This window comes from Pseudorca crassidens, chromosome 12 (assembly GCF_039906515.1).
Source record: "Pseudorca crassidens isolate mPseCra1 chromosome 12, mPseCra1.hap1, whole genome shotgun sequence".
Taxonomy (NCBI): Eukaryota; Metazoa; Chordata; class Mammalia; order Artiodactyla; family Delphinidae; genus Pseudorca; species Pseudorca crassidens.
The window spans coordinates 66,931,353-66,950,840 of record NC_090307.1 but is presented as its reverse complement, the minus strand read 5'-3'; the positions used below and the strand labels follow the sequence as shown (position 1 = coordinate 66,950,840).

Genomic DNA, 19,488 nt, shown 5'->3' with positions numbered 1-19,488 from the left:
AAGAATTGTTTTTTAAATAAGGTATTGTTATCATTATTGTTGTTGTTATTATTTGGCCGTGCCACATGGCTTGCAGGATCTCAGTTCCTGGACGAGGGATTGAACCTGGGCCCCGGCAGTGGAAGTGCTGAATCCTAACCATAGACCACCAGGGAACTCCCGGTATTATTTTTAAAAAATAAAATTAAAGTATACAGCTGGGAAAGGAAATACTGCTTTCCATTGTTGGTTGGCAACTATCTCTAAGAGGAAGAAGTATGTTTTCGTTTCTCTCCAGGACCTAGAGAAAAACCTCTGTGCTGGGTTAATATCAGCCACTGGGAAGATCAGTCATCTGAGATTCTGGATTCTCAAAAAGACTGTCTGCAGAGGCTGACCTTTGCTGTAGACTCATATCTTAAAGAACTTTATCTGAACTCAAATGTCCTCCCTTCAGGAACAGAACAGAAGTTCCTAAGTGTTGGTCACCGAGGTCCTGCAGAGAACAGTCATCTTTTCTACATCTTTCCTTTTGATGCTCTCAACATCCTGGCAAGACCTGAGGAGGTGAAGGCACCTCACCTGCAGCTGTCCCAGCCAGGCCACCGGAAGTGGGCGTGGATCCCACACCCCAGAGTGGGGCTCAGTCTGACAAGTACTTCCAAACCCACTCCTCACCAGTCCCTTTCCATCCCAGAAGAGGGCTCCCCTCCCCACCCATTTTGCACATGAGGAAATGGAGGCCAGGGAGGTCCTGCCTGGTCTTGTTCCAGGACAGTGCAGCTGGAGGTCGCTCTCTGCTGCAGGGCACCTGCCAGCGGGGCCACCGTGATGTCTCCTGCCTCGAATGGCCTCTGGCAGGGCTTGGTGGAATTCCCCTGGCAGGAATTTGGGTGAGGCAGGCAGGGGTTAGCATCCCAGACTGAAGCCAGGCCACCTGGCTCACTTCTCGGCATCTCCAGTTCTAGCCCTTTGACCTTGGACAGGTTACTCAACCTCTCCCTGATTCAGCTCACTCACCTGCAAAATGGAGGTGGTAATAGCACTCACCTCCTGCAAGTGCAAAGAGAATTAAAAGGGTGTAAAGCCATCGGAACAGTGCTTGGCCCCGAGAGAGGCTACAGAAGCACTCTTAAATAAACAAACGGCTTCAGCCCTGTCTAGTCCCGAGGTTTGGGCTCCTGCCATTCCCACCCAGAGAGCCCTGGGTGGAGGCCCCACTGATGCTGCAGAGCATCTGCCCTGTGCCCCCCACGCAGCAGGCACTTTCCAATCCTTCTGTCAGCCTCACTCCAGCAGGATAAGGGGAGGCTTCGTGAGCCTCGTTCCCAAGATGAGGGAACAGACCCCGAGGGGACCACACCACCAGCAGGTGACAGGGTGGGACCAGGCCAGGTCTGTCTGCCTCTGAGACTGGGCCTAGGAGAGGACCGGCCCAAGCGACGCCCACCTAGCGCCTCCTTGGTCTGGAACTCGGGCTGGGGCCGGCCTGGAGGGCACGCTCTGCCCACCAGGCTGCGTGACTTCTGGGGTGTCCCTGCCTGCATAGTAGCCTCACTGGTGGTCGTAAGGGCCCCTCGAAGGGGTCCTGGACACCTGCGTGGGAACAAGGGCAGCCCACCTCTCTCCAGCTGTTTCATGCTCCAGCCCAGCCAGTGCATCGCGTGCATGCATCTGAGAGGCGGGGAGATTGAGAACAGCTGCCTCCGCCTGGATTCTCCCAGAACTCGCCTGGCAACACCCGGCCAAGGTCCTCACACCATCCTGGTAAGAATCTCTTTGAGTGGTCATGTTCGTCACATTCAAGGTTTGTGGGCAGATGAGGGCCAGGGATGGGCAGGGAGCGAGGGGCAGGAGGGACACAGACAGCTTGGCGTTTCTCCAGCCGGGAGCTGCAGGACACGGGCTTATCAGCTTGCCTGGCCCTGGGCCGGCTTCCTCATCCTTCTCCTCTCTGTGGCCCCTTCTACCCGCACCCGCTTTGCCTTCTCCTGGGGAGCCTGAGCCCCCTGTCCCAGAGCGGGGGACACAGGGAGATACTTCTGTGGCTCCCAAGCCACTGGGCAGGCTCATGTCTTTAAAGCAAGGAGGCCAGGGAGGGGCCAGGACCCCAGGATGGAGCATTGAGAGCTGGAAGGGATGGTGGACAGAGGAGAGGAGAGACCGGGGGCCGGAGAGGGAGCAGAGCTGGGCTGAACCGGGTGCTCTTCATGCCTTTCTGGCTTTCTCCCGATAGGGGTTCCGCCAAAAGCAGTGAGAGCGGCGGGGCCTGACCTCGGGGCTGGCAGGCAGCGCAGGAGAGGAGCTCCTTTTCCTCACTGCCTCTTGTCGGTCCTGGGACCGACGTCACCCTTCTTGGCCATCTCCCTTCTGTCCCAAGAGGCTGTTGTGCATCCGGCTGCCTGGGGACGTGTGTAATCAGTGCTGACTCATAGTCCCCTGTGGGCCAGAGCTATGGGGGAAGGTCAGCTGGTGGGCCCCGGGATGTGGGCCCGGGGGACCCCCACCTTCTCCTTGGCCTGTGGGGCTCCCTCCGCTGCTGGGTCTCTCCTCATCCTGCAGGATCCAGCTACCCTAGTCCTGACCTCCCAGTGCTGCAGGGGAGCCTTGGGCCATGGCTTCCCTGCTGCAGCCTCAGTCCACCCGACACCTCTAAATTCCTTCCTTGTCCCGGCCCAGCTCCCCACACTGGGCTGGGAGGTGACTGTGGCGTCTGGTCTGGAGCCTGCCCTTATGCTGCTTGCGGAAGACAGGAGATGGCCCCCTGCTGGGGCAGCTCCAGTACTGCTCTCCCCCGGGGCCCCCCACTGCTGTGGGCCGTGCCCACCTCACCCCTGCATGCTCCCTTGGGGTCCCGCATGGGGGGAGGACTCTGCATGTGGGCCCCCAGGGCCTGGAGGGAACACAGAGCTCTTTGTCTCTGGCCTGATGTCTCTCCTCCCCAACCCCATGGAGTTGCCCACTCGCCAAGTACAGGAGGCCTGGGGGGTGGGTACCAGGGCTGGTGGGCAGTGCTGTGCCCTGTGGGAAATGAGCCTTGCCCCCTGTCGGCACAGTCTCGTGCCCAGCCCAGGGGGCCCTGGTGGGGAGGTCAGCAGCCTGCGCTCCTCTCTGGGCTCCCAACCTGCTCCTCCCCAGCTCCTTCCTCAAAGTGCCCAAGCACCGCCCAGACATCAGTGCCAGGTCTCTGGAGGCTTCCTCTAACTCCCCGACCACAGACGGACCCTCCCCCCTTCTTTGGTTTCCGTGGGAACCCTGCCCAGGGAGCACCCAGGGGAGACCAGTGTGAGCTTGGCCCCTCCCTTTTGGGCAGGCAGGGCCCCTGAGTCCCAGCCACCCCTTCTCCCAAACCCAGCCACAGGGCTGGTGCTCAGTGGCCCTGAGGCCCACAATGCAGAAAGGCTGAGGTGGAGGTGGCATCGGCCTTTATTGTGGGGTCTGCACAGTAGGTGCCGGGCCCCTCCTGCTGAGGGAAGGCTGAGACTCCAGCCTGGACCGACCATCCAGTCTCCAGTGAGCCCATCCTCCTCTGCGCACTGGATCCGGGTCCTGTGGGGTAACTCCGCCTCCATCACCCCCTCCCACGTGCTCGGGTGCGTTGCCAGTCAGGAAGCAAGAGCCAGGGCGGGTGGCGGGTCACCTGGTGCAGCAGGCCTGGGGCTCGGGCCCTGGCCCGGCAGCTGCAGAGCCCCAGGTGGAGGCAAGGGCCGTGGCCCCGGCCATGCCACCCTCAGGCTCTGGGTCCAGGCTCTCGTAGATGGTGGGCAGTGAGGTGCGCTGGCTTAGCCGCCGGCGCAGGCCAACCAGCAGGGGCTGGGGCAGGGAGGCCACATCCACGTTGTTGCCCAGGTCCACCCAGGCCAGCACCGGGAACTTGGTGGTGTCCTTGATGGCCTCAGTGAGCTCACGGGCGGCAGCCCGCGTCAGCCGGTTGCCATTGAGCAGAAGCTGGGTGAGGCAGGGCAGCGTCCAGAGGCTGGGCAGCAGCCGGTGCAGCAGCTCATCACTCAGCCCCGTGAAGCTCAGGTCCAGCACTGCCAGCCTGGCGCCCTGGCTGCCCAGGTAGCGCATGATATGCTGCACGTCCCGCACCGACAGTGGTATCCCCGATAGGTTCACGGTCTCCCCCGCTGGCAGAGTCTTCTGGAGGTTGCTCTTGAGGCTGCGGGAGGGTCGAGGGTGGGGAGGGACTGAGCAAGGGCCCCACCTGCCTCAGACAGTGACCCCTCTGTCAGGGCAGCAAGGCCCAGGCCCTGCAGATGGCCACTTCCTAGATGAGTAGCCATGGGCAATGCTCTGAATCGCTCTGAGCCTTAGTCCCCTTTGGTTAAGAGGCGACCTGGCTGTGAGGATTAGATGCACTTGCGTTAAGGCTCCATGAGCTGTTATAAAAACCCTCTGTGTGCTTGCATCACCACACCTGCTACATCTGTTGTCTCTTATTTTTATGCCAACTCAGTGGGGTGGGAATGATTATCCTATTCTGCAGAGGAGCAAATGGGTGCTTGGAGGGGTGACGTGACCCTTCCACGGTCACACACCACTAAGGGGGAGCCAGGTCTCCAAATCGGGGTGTTCTGACCCCTCAGCCCATGCTTTTTTTTCACGTGCCTCCTCTAAGGTTGACCCTTTTGGAATAAGGACAGATGTGGGAACAGGCCCAGGGTAAGCAAGAGGGCCATGTTGGGGGATGTGGGTGGGATCTGCCCTAGGGGAGGGCTCCCTGTGTCCTAAGCTGGAAGGGAGGTTTAGAGACTGAGGAGGGTCCCCCACTGCCCCCAGAACCCCCTCTAGTTCTCTCCTGTCATTTGAACATGGGCCTGCCTGGGGACTGACAGCAGTGGGAACACCTCCAGGGCCCTCACCTGCCAAGGCAGGGAACAACCCCATGGGCTCCAGGCTCAGCATGGGCCACCAGGCCTGAGGGAGGGGGCAGGAGGCTGGGGGGCAAGCAGGGGAGAGCACCAGGGCCCAGGTGCCAGTGGCCTGTTCCCAGGCTGAGTCTGTGGCCACGAGGTTGTGATGGAGTGACTAAGGGGGACCCCGTTGCAGAGTGAGCTGCTGGGCTGGCCTTGGAGGCCTCAGCTTCAGGCAGCCTGGCAAAGAGTCCCCAAAGGGCTTCAGGAAGCAAGGCAGTGTGGCCTTGGGCGAGACACTCTGCCTCCCCTGGCCTCAGTTTCCTTCCCTGGAAAATGGGAATCATGACCCAGACTCCACCTCCCTCCCAGCCTGTCCTGGGGACTCTGCTGACTCCAGCTGAGGCCCCCAGGGGGGCCAGGCCCTGTGATAGGCGGGGCGTTGAGGGACAGGCAGATGGCAGGAGGCAGTCACACGGAGAGGAGCTGGCCTTGGGGAGCATCCGCCTGCATTGCCACCGGCCAGTGACGGGCAGTGATGCAGCCAAGGGTGAGGGCCTGCAGGGTGGGATTTCAGGCCCCAGCTCTTGTTGACAGAGGCCTGGGAAGGGACCCCCCCAGGGGCCAGGCAGCTGGGCTGTGTCTGGGCTCCCTTACCAGCTCTGGGACTTCCTTCGGGGCAGGCTGGACCCCTGCTGCCGCTTGGAGTGAGGGGTGAGGTGGTAGATGAGCTGCCGGCAGGTCTTGTCCGAGGACTCCCAGAGCTCATAGTCCTGCGGGGGCAGCGCTGTCAGGGGAGGCGGAGCCCTGTGAGCCCCCGGGCCTTGGGGACCCAAGTGTGTGCATGCGCACAGGCATTCATCACGGATCACTGAGCCGCCCACTGGTTTTCCCCTCCACCCCCGCCCCCCTGCCCCGTGGCCTGGCACAGAGCCAGGGGAGGCTGCCCACTGGGAGCTGGACAGGCTGGTCTGAGGCCCGTGGTGCTCGGCGGGAGGAAGCCCAGACAATGGGCCCTTGTTCCCTGTCCTCAGGCCCTGGGCCAGAGTCTCGGGCTATCAGCCACTGGCTCCCTGTCTACCCTCGGTGCCCCCCTGGGACTCACCACAGGGGGAGGCAGGACCAGGCCTCTCCAGGGAGCCCTGCTCCACTGACGCCACCCCCAGGGAATAGGAACAAGCCAGGTCAGCACGCTCTTCTTCCTCTCACTCTCCAAGCGAGACCGCACCCGTGGGGCCTGGGTCTGGGCTGCCAGCAGGGAGGGTTACCATTTTCCAGCACCACCACCTGGCTCTCTCTGGTTCCCAAGTGGACCCTTGCAGAGGCCCAGCTCAGGCAGGATGTGGGGTGGACTGCTTTCCACAGGCTGGCACCAAGCACGCTCCACCACCCAGCACATTCTTTTACCCAGTCCCTCTGTTAACAGCGGGCACCACAGTGGCAGCAAGGCCCAGGGGTCACCGCGATGGCTCTAGGCTAGCCTCACAGACCCCTCAGTGACAAGCGCGCCTGGACGTGGCAGTTCAGAGCTGGCAGAGCCCAGAGTGGGCATTCCTGTTTCACTCGGGGGCTCACTGTGACAAAGGGCCGGGGGCCGGGGGCTGGCCACAGGCTGTGTCAGGAGTGCGGCACCTTCCATGCTTATGGCAGGACGTCCGCAGGTGCCGACATAGCAGGTGGGGACAGGTGTTCTGGGCAGACGCGGTGGCAGGAAGGGAGTTGAGGCTGCAGGTGGCAGGTGCCAGCTCAACACGAGGAGGGATGTGCTTGTGGCTGAGTTGCTGTGGGACGCAGTGGGAACATGTGGACAGGGGTTCCAGCCAAGGGAGCTCTCTTCTGGCTCTGGGACTCAGGGGCTGGGAGCCTGGTTCCATCAATGGATTTGTCAGAATGTCCTGTATCCCAAAGGGTCCTCATATGACTACCTGCCTGGGTCCCAGGGCCTGGCGCACAGTGCTGAAATTCAGGAAACGGGTCTAGGGAATTCCCTGGCGGTCCAGTGGTTAGGGCTCCGTGCTTCCACTGCAGGGGGCACAGGTTTAATTCCTGGTTGGGGAACTAAAATACTGGATGCCGTGCTGCAGGGCCAAAAAAAGAAAAGAGGAAACGCGTCTACCCAACAGATGACTTTCCAGGGCTGGGAAAGCAGAGTTCCCATGTGCTCCAGCTGCTGGCCAGCCTCATACACTGAAACTGGCATCAGGTCGCAGAGAGGGACAGTGACCCGCCTAAGGCCACGCAGCAGACCAGGTGAGGGCCCAGATCCTAGCTCCCAGCTCTGGGCTCTTCTGGTCTGTCAACCACACTACCCAGCCTGGGGCCCGTGCCTCACCGACTTGGGGCACTGCAGGTCCCGGGCCAGGTTCACAAGCAGGTCGTGGGAGATGGGGTCCACCAGATTGAGGAAGGCCACATTCCTGCAGAGGATGTCTGTGAGGAGGGTCCCCTCGAGGCCTAGGTCCTGCAGGTAGTGAGAGTGGAATGAGCCAGGGGTCGAGGCCTCCCTCCCCTAGCCCCCATCCCAGTCAGCCAGAGGCTCTCACATCTGTTCCCCTCTCTCCATTTCCCCTCTGAGGCTTGCTGGAGCCCTCCACACAATGGCGATGAGCAAACTGTCCGGGGCAGGTGGACCCTTTGGATGAGCAGAGGGTCGGTGCATCAGGGGCCTCAGGGAGGTGGTAAGTGGGTCCAGGAACCCTTAGACTGGTTCCCTGGAGGTGAAACGTTCTGCTGAGACCCCCTGGCTCCTCTGGGATTGGGCTTGTCTGGGGTATTCTCTGGGGGCTCCTTGATGATCCCCAAATGCCCCTGCCCTCCTCATTCCCTTTGGGGCCCCTGCCTCTATCCACCTATCCCCGAGCTCTCCTGAGCTATGGCCGCCACCTCTTTGCTGACGGGTCCAGACCCTTCTTGTCAGGGTGGAACTCTCTCTCTCTCAGCTCATACGACCCAAAGGCAACTCAGACTGGGTGTGTCTCGCCTCCTGTGCCCCAGCTCAGTAAAGGGTGCCGCCATCCCATCTTCCCAGGCACTTGGGCCAGAGCCCAGGAATCACCCCGCACTCTTCCCTCATCCCTCCTCTGCCCAGCTCTCCCCACCCCAAGCCCACTGCTCAAGGAGCTTCAGGCCTCCTCCCCTCACAGCCTCCTCCCGGGGCTCCCAGCCTCCTGATACCCTTCCAGTCCACCCTAATGCTGCCAGAGCCAGCTCTATGAAACACACGCTTGACCCCTAACCCCTTCAGTGGAAACCAAATGCTCTCAAGGTTGTATGATGGCAGAGACTCGCACACAGCCTGCAGTCTCAGAACTCCCTGTGGCCTGGCCTTCACACCCTCTCTCGCCCACCAGCCTTCCTGTCCAGCCTCCAATCCTCCCACCCCTCACACAGATCCCATCATCAGGTCCCTGGCCTGCCCTGGCCTTCCTGCCTTCACCCCTTGGCCTCTTCCTCCTGTTATTCCCATAGGCCTGGTGTGGTGCCTTTTCGGGGTCCGTTTAGAGGATATGCCGACAAGCTGACGAGACAGGCACAGCCAGGAGGGGCCTCGAGACCCCATGTGGACCCTCCCCAAGCCAGAGTGTAACATGTTCTGTGTATAAGCCCAGGGCACAGGAGGCCAGGCCAGGCCAGAATGACCAAGGTCCATAACTGCAGAGTCCCTGAAGGTTATGGGGCAGGACAGGCGGGCCTCAAATTCCAACCTTCGGGACACCAGTGGGCAACCTAGCTCGTTCCCCAGCTAAAATTTCCAGCTGGTGCCTTGGGCTGCAGATGCCATGCCGGACAGAGATCGTGCCTCTGAATAGTCTCTCGCTGATTTATGCTGCTCTGTTGTTTGCATTTTAAACACGGCTCAAGTTGGAGATGACAGCTAGGGAGGATCCAGTAGAAGGGAAGGATGGCTGGTGAGCCTGGGCTGACCCAGTCAGGGTCCCAGACCAAAGCCTGCCTTCTGCTGATGTGGACAGCTCCTCTTAAAGGGCCAGCCCCACCTTTCCAGCCTGCTGAGCCCAGAGAAAGGAAACCCAGTGCAGCAGGAGGAGCAGAGCTGGGAGACTGGAGGGTGAGCTCTGGCCTTGGCTGGCCCCCAATTTGCTCTGTGGCCCTAGGCTCACTGCTTTTCTCCAAGCCTCAGTTTCCCAATCATCCACCTGCAGGTCAAAGACCACCGGCACAGCTGATTTCGGCTTACAGGACGGGGCCGATTGTGGTGGCAGCTGCTGCAGGGTATAGGGATGTGGGCAGAGAGAGGAGTGGCTTGCTCAGTGGTGATGCTGGGATCAGAACCCATGTCTCTTAAGGCAACCCAGGGCTAGGGATATGGGACTCAGGTACCTGGTGTATGTGGAACCAGAGCCCCCACCCGTCGTGATGTGATGTTGTGATGAACAGATGCCAGGTGTGTGTACTCAGTGGGCGAGAGCTGCCCGTTAGGAGGATGGGCATTGTGTGCTGTGGCTTTGTCTGAGCTGACGTGGGGAGGTTGCACCCACTGACCAGCTGGGCTGTCGCTTCCCCAGGTCCTTGCTTCGGGGTCCAGTGCAGCGCCTCCCTTCACCCTGGAGGGGGGAACCATCCTCTTCCCATTGCCCCTCAATACAAGATGATTCACCCCCACCTGCCCTCTTCCCAGCCGCCCTCCTTTCTTCTAAGGGCCTGAATGTGGACTCTTAGCTCCAGGCTTGGGAGCACCCTCAAACCCCAGAGACGCGTACAGTCATGGGACCCCCTCCACACTCACAGTCCCCCCGACCCCACAACTCTAGCTGACTGCCTTCCCTCCCTCGCCCTCCGGCCCAGACAAGACCCCCACCGCTGAGGCCAGTCGTCCCCTCCCCTCGGAACCCGCCCGGCCCGCGCGCCTGAGGCCAGCTCCGCATCTCCTCCCGGCCCCTCCTCGGCCTCCAGCCCCGGCCGGCCGGCCGGCTGCTTGGCTGCTTCTCTCACCTGGCGCAGGAGGCGCAGCAGCTGCCGGGCGCGCTCCGGCCGCCGCTCGCGGAGCGTCGACTGGATCTCGCGGAGCCAGCGCACCCGGCGCTCATAGGGCGCCGGCCCGCACCCCGCCGCCGCCCCAGCCTCCGAGCCCGCTTCGGGACCGGGCCGCCGGCCCAGCCGCGCCCCCATGGCTGCCGCGCGGCGGGCGCCGAGCCGGCGGGAGGCAGGGCCGCTTGCGCCCCGCCCCTGGCCCCGCCCGGGATGCTCTGGGCGGGGAGCGGGGGATCCAAGGCTGCGCGCCCCGGCAGGGCCGAGGCGGAGGAAGGGAAGAGGGTTCTTGCTGGGGGCCCCGGAGCTCGCACACCCGGTTTGGGGGTGTCGCTGGAGGAGGCCCTCGCCCGCGCTAGACCTGGCTCGAGCCCTGTCGCCAGGAACTGGAGCTGTCGGGACGAGGTGGCGCTCGGCGCCTTTAAAGGCTCCGAGCCTCCGTGCTGATTGTGGAACAGTCGCTTTGGCGGGGCAAAGAGCACTGGACTTGCAGTCAGGGCGGGATGGGTGGGGGTTCCGCTGCCGTTTGCCAGCTTTAGACAGTGCCAGCGCCTGCTTTCAGAATCTCCCCCGCCCCAGCCGCAGCGAGCAATTGTAGCATCTGACCTGTCCGCCTTGCGTGGACACTTCTGAGTTGACAAATGTTTATCACCCCTCCCTGCTTGGCTGGGGGCAGACTTGGGCAGGCTGGCCTCCTCTGCCAGACACCTGGGAGATAAATGGGATGGGGGATGCTGGTTAACCATCTCAGCCTGGCTCTGGGCAGGCTGGCAGCAGGCCAGCCGCACCTGCCCCTGCTTCAGTCTTCCCCGTGACAGAAGTGGGGAAAGTGTGTGGGGTGGGGGCTGGCTACTCCGGGGACCAAGTTTGAGCCAGGAGCCCCCTAGCTGGAGAGGTCTTTATTGGAGGCTTGCTGCCCCTTATAGCACCCCCCACCCAGCTCTGGGCCCCTCACATTCCCAGGGTAGGGGGCATTTGGGGCACTAGGCTCCAGACCCTGACCTCCACAGCAAGGAGGGTGTGTCCAGCCTGGGAGGACAGTGTAGCTGGGCACGGGTGCCGGGGGTTGAGCATGGACAGCGATAGGGGGAGGAGAGGCTGTCCGAGGGCCTGTAGTAAGTGAGGGCAGAGTTAGGCTCCTTCTTCTGAGTTAAGAATTGCCCCCCCCAAGACTGTCCAAGACAGAGTGCTGGGCTCTGTGGTGCCCTGGGGCTGAGCCCCTGAGACAAGGCAGAGGGCCTGACCACCCACTGAACCCCAGCCCTTGTCGTTGCCTGCTTGGGTGCCCCCATTGGGCCTGTTCCTGGGGCCTTCCTATCCCGGAGCCCCTTCTTTCCTGCCATCTGCGACTGGACCCAGACACCTCCCTTCGCTGCTATGTAGCCAGCTTTGTCCTGGGGCCACCTTGGCACCACAGGTTTCCTCCCTGGCAAACCTGCATGACTGCCCGGCCTGCCTTCCTCCGGGGCCAAGGTGCTGCTCTCACTAAACTGGGCCAGAGACTTCAGCAGCAGCCCCATTGCCCCAGGGGCCTCGCAGACCCCTACCCAGAGCTGGCAGGCTGGTAAGACCTCCCCCACCCCAATCTCAGGGCTGGAGCCAGAGCTGGGATGATTCCCAGATCGTGACCATATCCTTCCAGAGGCTGAGCCAGGTCTGGACATTGTCCCCTCAAAAGCGAGAAGGCCGAGGTTGGGGGAGGGGGAGGGGTGGGGGCGGGGTGGGGGCGGGGTGGGAGCGGGTGGGGGGGAAGGCAAGGGAAGGCTGAGCCTGGATGTCATGAAGGGGGGCCGTCAGGCAGCGGCAGAGGGAGTATGCCCAGAGCTTGGAATCCCATGGAAAGTGGAGAACTGCTCCCCAGCCCCACCCCTCAACCCCGCCCCACCCTCTGTGTCCTCGGCTGAGAGATTCCTGGAGAACATTTTCCAGGAAAGGAGGGAGGGGTGGCATCTGGGCCGAAATCCCTGCCTGGGCCTCCCTCAGCCTCCTGTGAGGGGTGGCGAGGTTGACTCTTTCTGGCATAACCTGACTGGGACAGGGGACCCCAGAGACAGAGCTGTGCCCTCGGGAATGGTAGCATTGTCCCCCCACTGGCCGGCCTCCATGTATGCTTAACTAAAGCCTGCTGGCCCCTCTGCCTGGAGTTGCGCTGGGCCGCTGAGCTGTGTTTGGGGAGACCCCGTGGGTGGAGGGCTGTGGTGTTGCCCTCTCAGCCCCCAGGGCTGATGTGGAGGTTCAGGGGTTCTCGGGGCAGCCTTACCACCCCTGGGAGCCAGAGAGTCAAGTGGACGGAACCCAGGCCCTGCTGGGGGCATCTTGGGCCCCAAGTGGGAACTTCCAGGAGACAAGTAGCACCGACAGCTGGTGGCCCAGGTGGAATGACAGGGAAGCAGGGTCCTGATGACCCAGCAGGTTGGGTGGAGGGCTGTTGCTGGCGCTGCAGCTGGACCTGTCCCACCTTCGGGCGTCTTCTCTACCCACCCAGTGGGATATTTCAAGCCCAGGAGGAGGCAGGGAAGCCCAGGGCTGATGGTACCTCAGCAAGGAGCCAGGTGTCACTGAGCCTCCTGGCAGCCACTGCAAAGAAGGATGCAGGATGGATTCGGAACTCACTAGGAGGAAGGAAGCAGACAGACAATCTATGGAGACAGTTTCCCCTGGATCTGGCTCTAAGGAATAGGTTGTGAGCTTCCTGCAGGTCTAGGAGTCACCACGGGGGTCACAGGTGTAGGCTCAGGCCCCAGCTCCTAATCCCCTGGACCTGCCCCCTTTTGGGGTATATAAACACGGGCAAGGTAGTTAGTGGTACTAGTTTTCTGTGGCTGTCATAACAAATTACCACAAACTTGGTAATGGCTTAAAACGACAGAAATGTATTCTCTCCCAGTTCTGGAGGCCAGAAGTCTGAAATCAAGGTGTTGGCAGGGCTGTGCTCTCTGAAGGTGCTCGGGAATCGTCTCTCTTTGCCCGTTGCCAGCTTCTGGCGATGGCCGGCAGTTCTCGGCCTTCCTTGGCTCGTAGCTGCTTCACTGCAATCTCTGCCTCCATGGCCACAAGGCCTCCTTCACTGTGTCTGTGTGTCTCCCTTCTTACAGGAAGCCTAACATTGAATTTAGAGCCTACCTTAACCCAGGATGATCTCATCTTAACTAATGACTTCTACAAAGACTCTATTTCCAAATAGGGTCCCATTCAGAGCTCCCAGGCAGATGTGGATTTGGGGGGAAACTATTCAGCCCACTACAGTAGCTTCTGCAAAACTGTTTCCTCCTCTGTAAAATGGGGAAAATAGAATGCCCATCTGGCAAAGGTGTAGGATTAGACGCAGCAAGGAAAGCGTCCAGCACACACGCACGTGGCATGTGTAGGCTCTAATCAATCTTCCGTGGCTTCATGCCGAATCCACCCAGCCACCTGACAGCCATTATACTTACATTTAGTGATGATCACTGGGCCCTGTGGATACTTCAGAGACAAAGACGCAGGAGGTTAAAGGAACAGCAGAGGTGGGGAGCTGTGATGGGGGTCCCAGACACTGCGGGAGCCGAGGAAGACATCAGACCAGGAGACAGAGGAGGGCTTCAATGAGGAGGCGGTGGCGTTGAAGTTGGGGCCTGATGGAAGAGCCCCAGCAGTAGGGCAGTGGGTGAATCACACAGAGGAAGGGGCAGGCCCCAGCTGACAGGAATTTATCTGGAGGGCCACGTGAACCTTTGAAGTGTTTTTCAGTGGGGGAGGGATGTGCTCAGAGCACTGTGGATGCAGTAGTAGAGCGGCTGGGGGCTCTGCAAAGTTGCCAGGTGAGAGGGGGCGGTGCGGGGGGCTGGGGGGTCAGGTTTGGCGAGCAGGAGGGGGTGTAGAGGTAGGGGCTGCTGGACAGGGCCGGGGAGGATGCGTGGGCTGCTGTCCAGGGCTAGGCCCTGGCTAACATGGCCGGTGGAGGTCTGGGAGGGTAGCTGCCTAGCTCAGGTTCCGGCTTGTTGGTTAGGCATCTGAAACATCAGCCAACAGGATGTTTCAGTGAGGGGGGGCCAAAGAGATGCTGAAAAAGGGGGTGGGGGCAGGGCTTCTACAAGCCCAGGCAGGCTGAGCAGGGTGTGCATGGAGAGTGTGGGGCAGTTTTGGCATTAGCGGAACCGCGCACCCACTTAGCCCTGTGCAGGGTCACGGGGTGGGGGATGGCAGCCGTGGACAGGTGGGCTTGGGCGTTGCACCCACACACACACACCTGGAGATAGGAGTATGTCGGCTCTCCGGGAGACCAAGCCATGTGCTGGGCTGGGGGCTGGGGTGTGGGCAAGACGCAGCCTTCCTCCCCCACCCCCTGGAGCTCCCAGACACCGCAGATAATTATGAGGTGATGTGATAAATGCTACCTATGCAGGGAGCCGTAGTTAGGGAGGATGCGGTGGCCAGGAGTGGGGCACTTATGACCTCTGAGCTCTGAGCTGCTCATCCAGGAGGGAGAGGCAGCTGCAGGCCCGGGTGCTGGACCATGGAGGTCATGGTGCTCACAGCAGCCTGTGCATGGCCGTCTCAGTGCATCTGCCCAACAACTATTTTAATGATCCCTGCTATCCAGATAGAAAACTGAAGGCAGGAAGAGGAGACCCTGGGCCATCAGGGCTGGGACTGAACTTGAACCTAGGGACTGTAGAGCCCATGCCCTTGGTTGCGCTGCCTCTGAGTTTGGGAATTAGACTTGGTCCACCAGGTGCCAGACTGGCTCTGCTGCCGGAAGTTTCCAGGTGTTAACAAGCTGCTAGCCCTGGAGGCCCATGTACTTGCCGGAGCTCCAGCCTCTGTCCTCACATCAAAGGTGGGTGCGGAGATGGTGAACCGCTACAAGGGCACCAGGGAGTGTCTGGGACACAGGGGGCTCTCTGCCTATGCCTGCAGTTGACCAGAGCTCACTTCCCACTACCACTGGGCCTCACCAGCCCCTTCACCAAACCCGAGTTCTCCTTCCGTCCCTTCAGTGTGGTCTGTGTGGCTCTGAGAGGTGGTGGCCAAATAGCCATAGGGTATGGGGAGCCCTGCTCTGTGGCCTCTGACAGTGGGCAGGGTGTTAGGCCAGGTCCCCCTGAAGCCGGTGCAGAAGGCATTCCAAGAAGGGCAATTGGGGCTTGACATTGGGAAGAACCTGCCAAACAACCAGTCTCACTGTCCTTAGAGGTAGTGAGTTCCCTGTCATGGCAGGTGTGCAAGCCGACCCTTCTGGGGTGATGGAGATGGGAGCTCAGAGGCCAAACATTTGAGATTCTGTGGTCCTCAAATTGATGAAGATGAACTTTTGTTCAGCCAACTGACCAGATGTCTCCTTGGTGCAGATACCAGGGGACACAAAGTGTCTTGGATGATATTAGGTTTCCTGACTCCCGGTGGGCCCTGAGATCCTGGCCCAGCAGCTCTGGAGGATGGGTCAGATGCTGCTTGCGTCTGGACCTGCCTGCCTGGCTCACTCACTGTGAGGCTCCCAACTGCATTTTGGGATGTTGTGTCTTTTTTTCTGGCCGAGTCACGTGGCTTGTGGGATCCCAGTTCCCCACCAGGTTTTGAACCCAGGCCCCAGCAGTGAAAGCCCAGAATCCTAACCACAAGGCCACCAGGGAACGCCCAGGATGTTGTGTCTCTACCAGCCGGATGTGGCCCACCTGGGGCACAGGCTCAGCTGGCACTTCTGGGGGCTCAGACACAGCCACTCCCAGGACCTGACAGCAGGGTGGGGCACCACTGGTAAGAAGTGGTTTGCAGGTCTTTCCCCATTTCCTGGGTTGCTGTCCTGCTGGGTAGCTTTGGGTAAGTGCTTTTTCTACTTAGGGTGAGGTTTCCTGTGCCAGGAACACCCTGCTTGCCCCACAAGTGCTTTGTTTTTCCAGGCATAGAAGTGGGGCAGACCTGAGCCTGTTAGAGCAGGAAAGTGGCCTCCAAGGCCTCTGTGGACCCACTTCTCAGAGTGGGAGATGGGCCAGGTGCCTGCCTCCCTGACCACTGGTCCAGGGCCTGAGCCTCCTGTCTGGCCAAGGCCCCCAAACTCTCTAGGTCGCTGGTGCCAGCACCACAGGGGTGATTAGCAGATGAAAGGTTTTGGGATGGTGGGGTGGGGCCCCCAGGCTGCCTTGGCAGCTCCCCTGGCTGGAGGCCGGCCTGACCCAGGGGAGCTCCTCCAGGAGCAGGGACACAGAGACCCAAGCTCAGCCAGCCCCCAGCCAGCGCCCCATCAACACTCCCTTCTTCCCATGGCCCCTGCCCTCTGCCTGACTCCCAGAATGGCTGAGGAGCTATGGTCACCCACCAGGGTCTTAATGAGTGAGCTGGGGTTAATGGGTTACCCAGCCCGGTGGCACATTCACCAGCCTCCCCGGGCTCTCTAAGTCCAGATGCACTGGCCTGGCCTTCAGGGTCTGAGCTCAGCCACTTCCTTTTCCAGGTTTGATGCCTCAGGGCTCAGGAAGGGTCAGGGCGGTCAAGAGTCTCCCTTGTACCCTCACTGCTGCGGAGATGCCCCAGGCTCAAATTGTTCCCTCTGCCTGGCTGGCCTCCACAGTCCGATCCCAGTGCTATCTGGATCCCCCCCCCCCGCATAGTTTCTGCCCCTCCCTGGGGGTCCTGGGCTCCTCTTCCTCCTTGGTTGACTATACTATCCCATCTTCAATCTGGCTGGGGGCTGCTTGAGAGAAGAATCTGAATGGGCCAGGGTCAGATGGGAGAGTGAGTGAATGAATGAATGATGGATGAATACGTGTAAGCAGCAGGCTGTGTGTGGACCTCAGAAGAATGGGCAGGCTTGGGCCTGCCAGCCCTGTGGGGGTACCCACCCCATCCTGTTGGCTGGAGCAGGTGCGGGGGCGTGAGCAGATGGCCCCATCCTCCATCAGCCTGCCTCCTCAACCCCAGGAAGTTGAGGGATGAGGAAAGACTCCCCGGTTCATGTGACTCCTTTCTGTCCTGGTGACGGTGACCAGGGTCCTTGGAGTGACAGCCTGTGGACATCTGCAGCCCCGGGCGTGGGGGCGAGGGCATCCCCTGACCAGGAACTCTAGAGAAAGCGTCAGGCTTCTCAGGCCTGGCGGGGCCTCTGATGCTCACACACCCACCCCTGTTGGTGGAGGCATTTGGCTGTGCCCCAGCACTGTGGGACCTCTCTTTGGATATTGAACGTGGCCGGGAGTTCTCCTCCTCCCAGAGGACCCTTGGCCTAACTGGCCTCTGCCTGAAACCCAGCCTCATGTAGCCCTACCGAGGCCCTCAAAGCTCAGGTCTCTTATGCAGGGTTTGGGACCCCACTGGGCTTGAAGAGGCTACCTGCTGTCCCAGGTCACACAGCCCCAGGGACAGGACCAGGAACCAGTCCTCTTCCCACCTGGAAAGGTTCCTGTGCCTTTAAAGCCTCCCCCCACTCAGGCCAGCAGGGGGAGGGAGGGGAGGAGCTGGGCACTGGGGACTCTGCTCTGTGCTGGAGTACAGAAGGAGGACCAGCCTTGCAGCCAGGTGAGCTGGGGCAGGATGGGCGTCTGGCTGTACCCCAGTGCTATGTGACCCTGAAGCTCAGCTCACCATCTCTGAGCTGCTGGACATCGTAGGAGTGGGGAGCTCAGGCTTGGGGCCTCTCGGGGGCATCTGGAGGACTGGGTTCCAGCCCCAGCTCTGTTATGTCCTGGCTGTGCTCTGGAGGAGTCCCCCGTCCTCTCTGAGCCTCAGTTTATACACCTGCGTCATGGGAGTGAGCTGCCCTTCAGGGTGATGGGGGTGGGGATTGTGTGGACGGATCCTGCAGAGGGGTCACACGGATGGGCAGAGCCTTAGGCCCTTGGTCTGACTGGGTCTGGGCTGGGAGCCTCTGTTTCTTTTCCAGTAAGTGGGTTTGAGGCTGCCTGACAAGGCTTTCTGGCTGACTGCTACAGTTGTGGGGTGGGTGGAGGAGGGTGGGGAAGTGGGCTTCTTGGATTGAGAGGGAGGAGGGCAGTGTGGAGAAACTGAGGCCCAGAAGGATGGGGCAGCCTGGGGTGGTGGTGGGGTCACTGGGGTGGCGGGTCTGGAGTGGGGGTGAGTGGTGATGGGGGCTGAGGTGCTGTGTCCTCGGGCCACATCTCTCGGGCTCTGGTTTGCTCTCATGGTGGGGGTGGGGCATGGCCGGTACAAGTACAAGGGGTGATTGCACAACTCCGGGGACGCCCGCCCCCTTGTGGTCATTGCAGGCATGTATAGCTATTTCGACAGGTTTCTGGCAGGTAGTGGTTATCAGGTCTTGGGGAAGGAGCCTCCCAAATCCAGTCTGGGTCATGGTAAGCTTCCTGCCCAGAGCTGTGTTCTCATACCTAGGGGACGTCACTCCTCACTGTGGGCATTGGTGGTAAGGAAGGTGAAGGGGTGCCTACCTGTCCATCCATGTGCCTCCAGGGCCAAGTCGCTTCTACCTAAGCCTCGGCTTCAGGCCTGTAAATGGGTTTGGGGCGGTGCCCAGTTTCGCCCCTGTGACTCTGGGGCTGGAGGATTAACAGAGAAACCCCACGCTGTCTGTTCTGTCTCACTCTTCTTCATGCTCTCTTCTCTGCTGCGTCCTAGAACATGCTCGCTCAGCCTAGATTCAGCATGGGGGTGTGTGTGTGTGTGTGTGTGTGTGTGTACTGGGAGGGGGTGGTGCTGATGGCAGGGTCAGTATCTCTGGCTGGGTGAGGCTTGCATATTCCTGGGGGCAGAGAACTCACCACCTTTTGTGCCTAGGACAGGAGCCGTGGGGTCTGGAGGAGACCTCCAGCCCAGACCAACTGCCCCCAGGTCCCCTCTCTGCATGTGGGTGTGGGGGGCTGACTGGGACAGAATGTGACACACTTGATATGTGAGGAAGGGCTTTCTTTGTTCTGTACGTATGTATGCCTCAGTCGACATGGCCTTTGAGACACCTTCGCTTTTGTCTCCCCTCCATAGAACCTGCAGCTGCAGCTGGGCTTCCTCCAACTTGCCTCAGCTCAGGGTTTTCCTGTTGAGGTCACCTGGGGGGTCTGGGTCATCTTCTGCCCACTCAGACCTTCTTCTTACCTTCCTGCCACTTCTGCCATGTCTCATGCCATCCCAGGCAGGGAGAAAACCATTGAGCAGGCTCAGGCATTGAGACAGAGCCCTGTGGCTCTCCACTGCAGACCCCTCCCAGCCGACTGAGCTGCAATGCAGCCATTCAGGCAGGACCAAATACCCTGATGTTCCTGGCTGATGTCCAGTCCTTGGGGACAGGTCTTGGGCCTTGGTCCCTGGATCCTGCCTTGTCCATCTTCTTAGTTACCCCGGTCTGCAGGGGAGGGGATGGTGTCTAGGGAAAGAGCTGTCATGGCACCCCCATCCCAGGGTCATGCTGGTTGAAGATTTCATGGTAGTGCATTTGTTCGGTTCCATGCCAAGCCCGCCCAAGGGCAGTTGAGTGATAGGACCAGGCCTGTTCTGGCTGTGTGACCCAGGGCAGGCAGCAATGTCTGGTCAGCCTCCACGTCTCCTTCTACCTATCAAATGATGCAGCCTTGCGGGGTTATTGCGGATTAGATGGCACAGATGGGGGCTGTGGGGGCTCCTGGGCAGCTTCGGCACAGCGAGCTGGGGAGAGGGGGAGGGAGGCATGACTCAGGAAGTGGCTGAGCCTTCTCCTTGGCTGACGAAAGCCAAAGGGGGAGGGGGC

The 19,488-nt window shown here is 60.7% G+C and overlaps 2 protein-coding genes and 1 long non-coding RNA gene across 8 annotated transcripts in view; 1 reads left to right on the top strand and 2 right to left on the bottom strand.

Moving 5' to 3' along the window:
• Positions 1-277: 277 nt before the first annotated feature.
• The window catches only part of GGT1 (gamma-glutamyltransferase 1), a 32,854-nt gene continuing 13,643 nt past the window's right edge, over positions 278-19,488 (top strand). For 2 of the 6 annotated variants that reach the window (XM_067700073.1, XM_067700074.1), the window contains exon 1: positions 278-1,746. Coding sequence is in view for 1 of the 6 variants with exons in the window: in XM_067700072.1 (XP_067556173.1) it covers positions 1,618-1,786 (169 nt within the window). In the remaining 5 variants the exon portion in view is untranslated. Of the gene's footprint in view, positions 1,787-17,130; positions 17,313-19,488 lie in introns of those variants that run through there. The other 4 variants (XM_067700072.1, XM_067700078.1, XM_067700075.1 and 1 more) reach the window with 4 other exon arrangements.
• LRRC75B (leucine rich repeat containing 75B) lies at positions 3,388-9,977 on the bottom strand. Its single transcript, XM_067700083.1, has 4 exons — positions 9,786-9,977; positions 7,168-7,296; positions 5,493-5,608; positions 3,388-4,141 (listed from the first exon to the last, which is right to left on the bottom strand). The coding sequence occupies exons 1-4, from the start codon at positions 9,960-9,962 to the stop codon at positions 3,616-3,618; spliced, it is 948 nt and encodes a 315-aa protein (XP_067556184.1). The 5' UTR covers positions 9,963-9,977; the 3' UTR covers positions 3,388-3,615.
• On the bottom strand, positions 10,427-13,600 carry LOC137203612 (uncharacterized). The gene is made up of 3 exons (XR_010933197.1): positions 13,256-13,600; positions 12,358-12,433; positions 10,427-10,529 (listed from the first exon to the last, which is right to left on the bottom strand). It is a non-coding gene; the product is annotated as an uncharacterized lncRNA (long non-coding RNA).

Coding starts and splice junctions, on each gene's coding strand:
- LRRC75B (XM_067700083.1), bottom strand. CDS start 9,962: ATGGGGGCGCGGCTGGGCCGGCGGCCCGGTCCCGAAGCGGGCTCGGAG. Junction 7,297..9,785: donor TGCTGCGCCTCCTGCGCCAG/GTGAGAGAAGCA, acceptor CACTACCTGCAG/GACCTAGGCCTCGAGGGGAC. Junction 4,142..5,492: donor CGAAGGAAGTCCCAGAGCTG/GTAAGGGAGCCC, acceptor ACCCTCCCGCAG/CCTCAAGAGCAACCTCCAGA.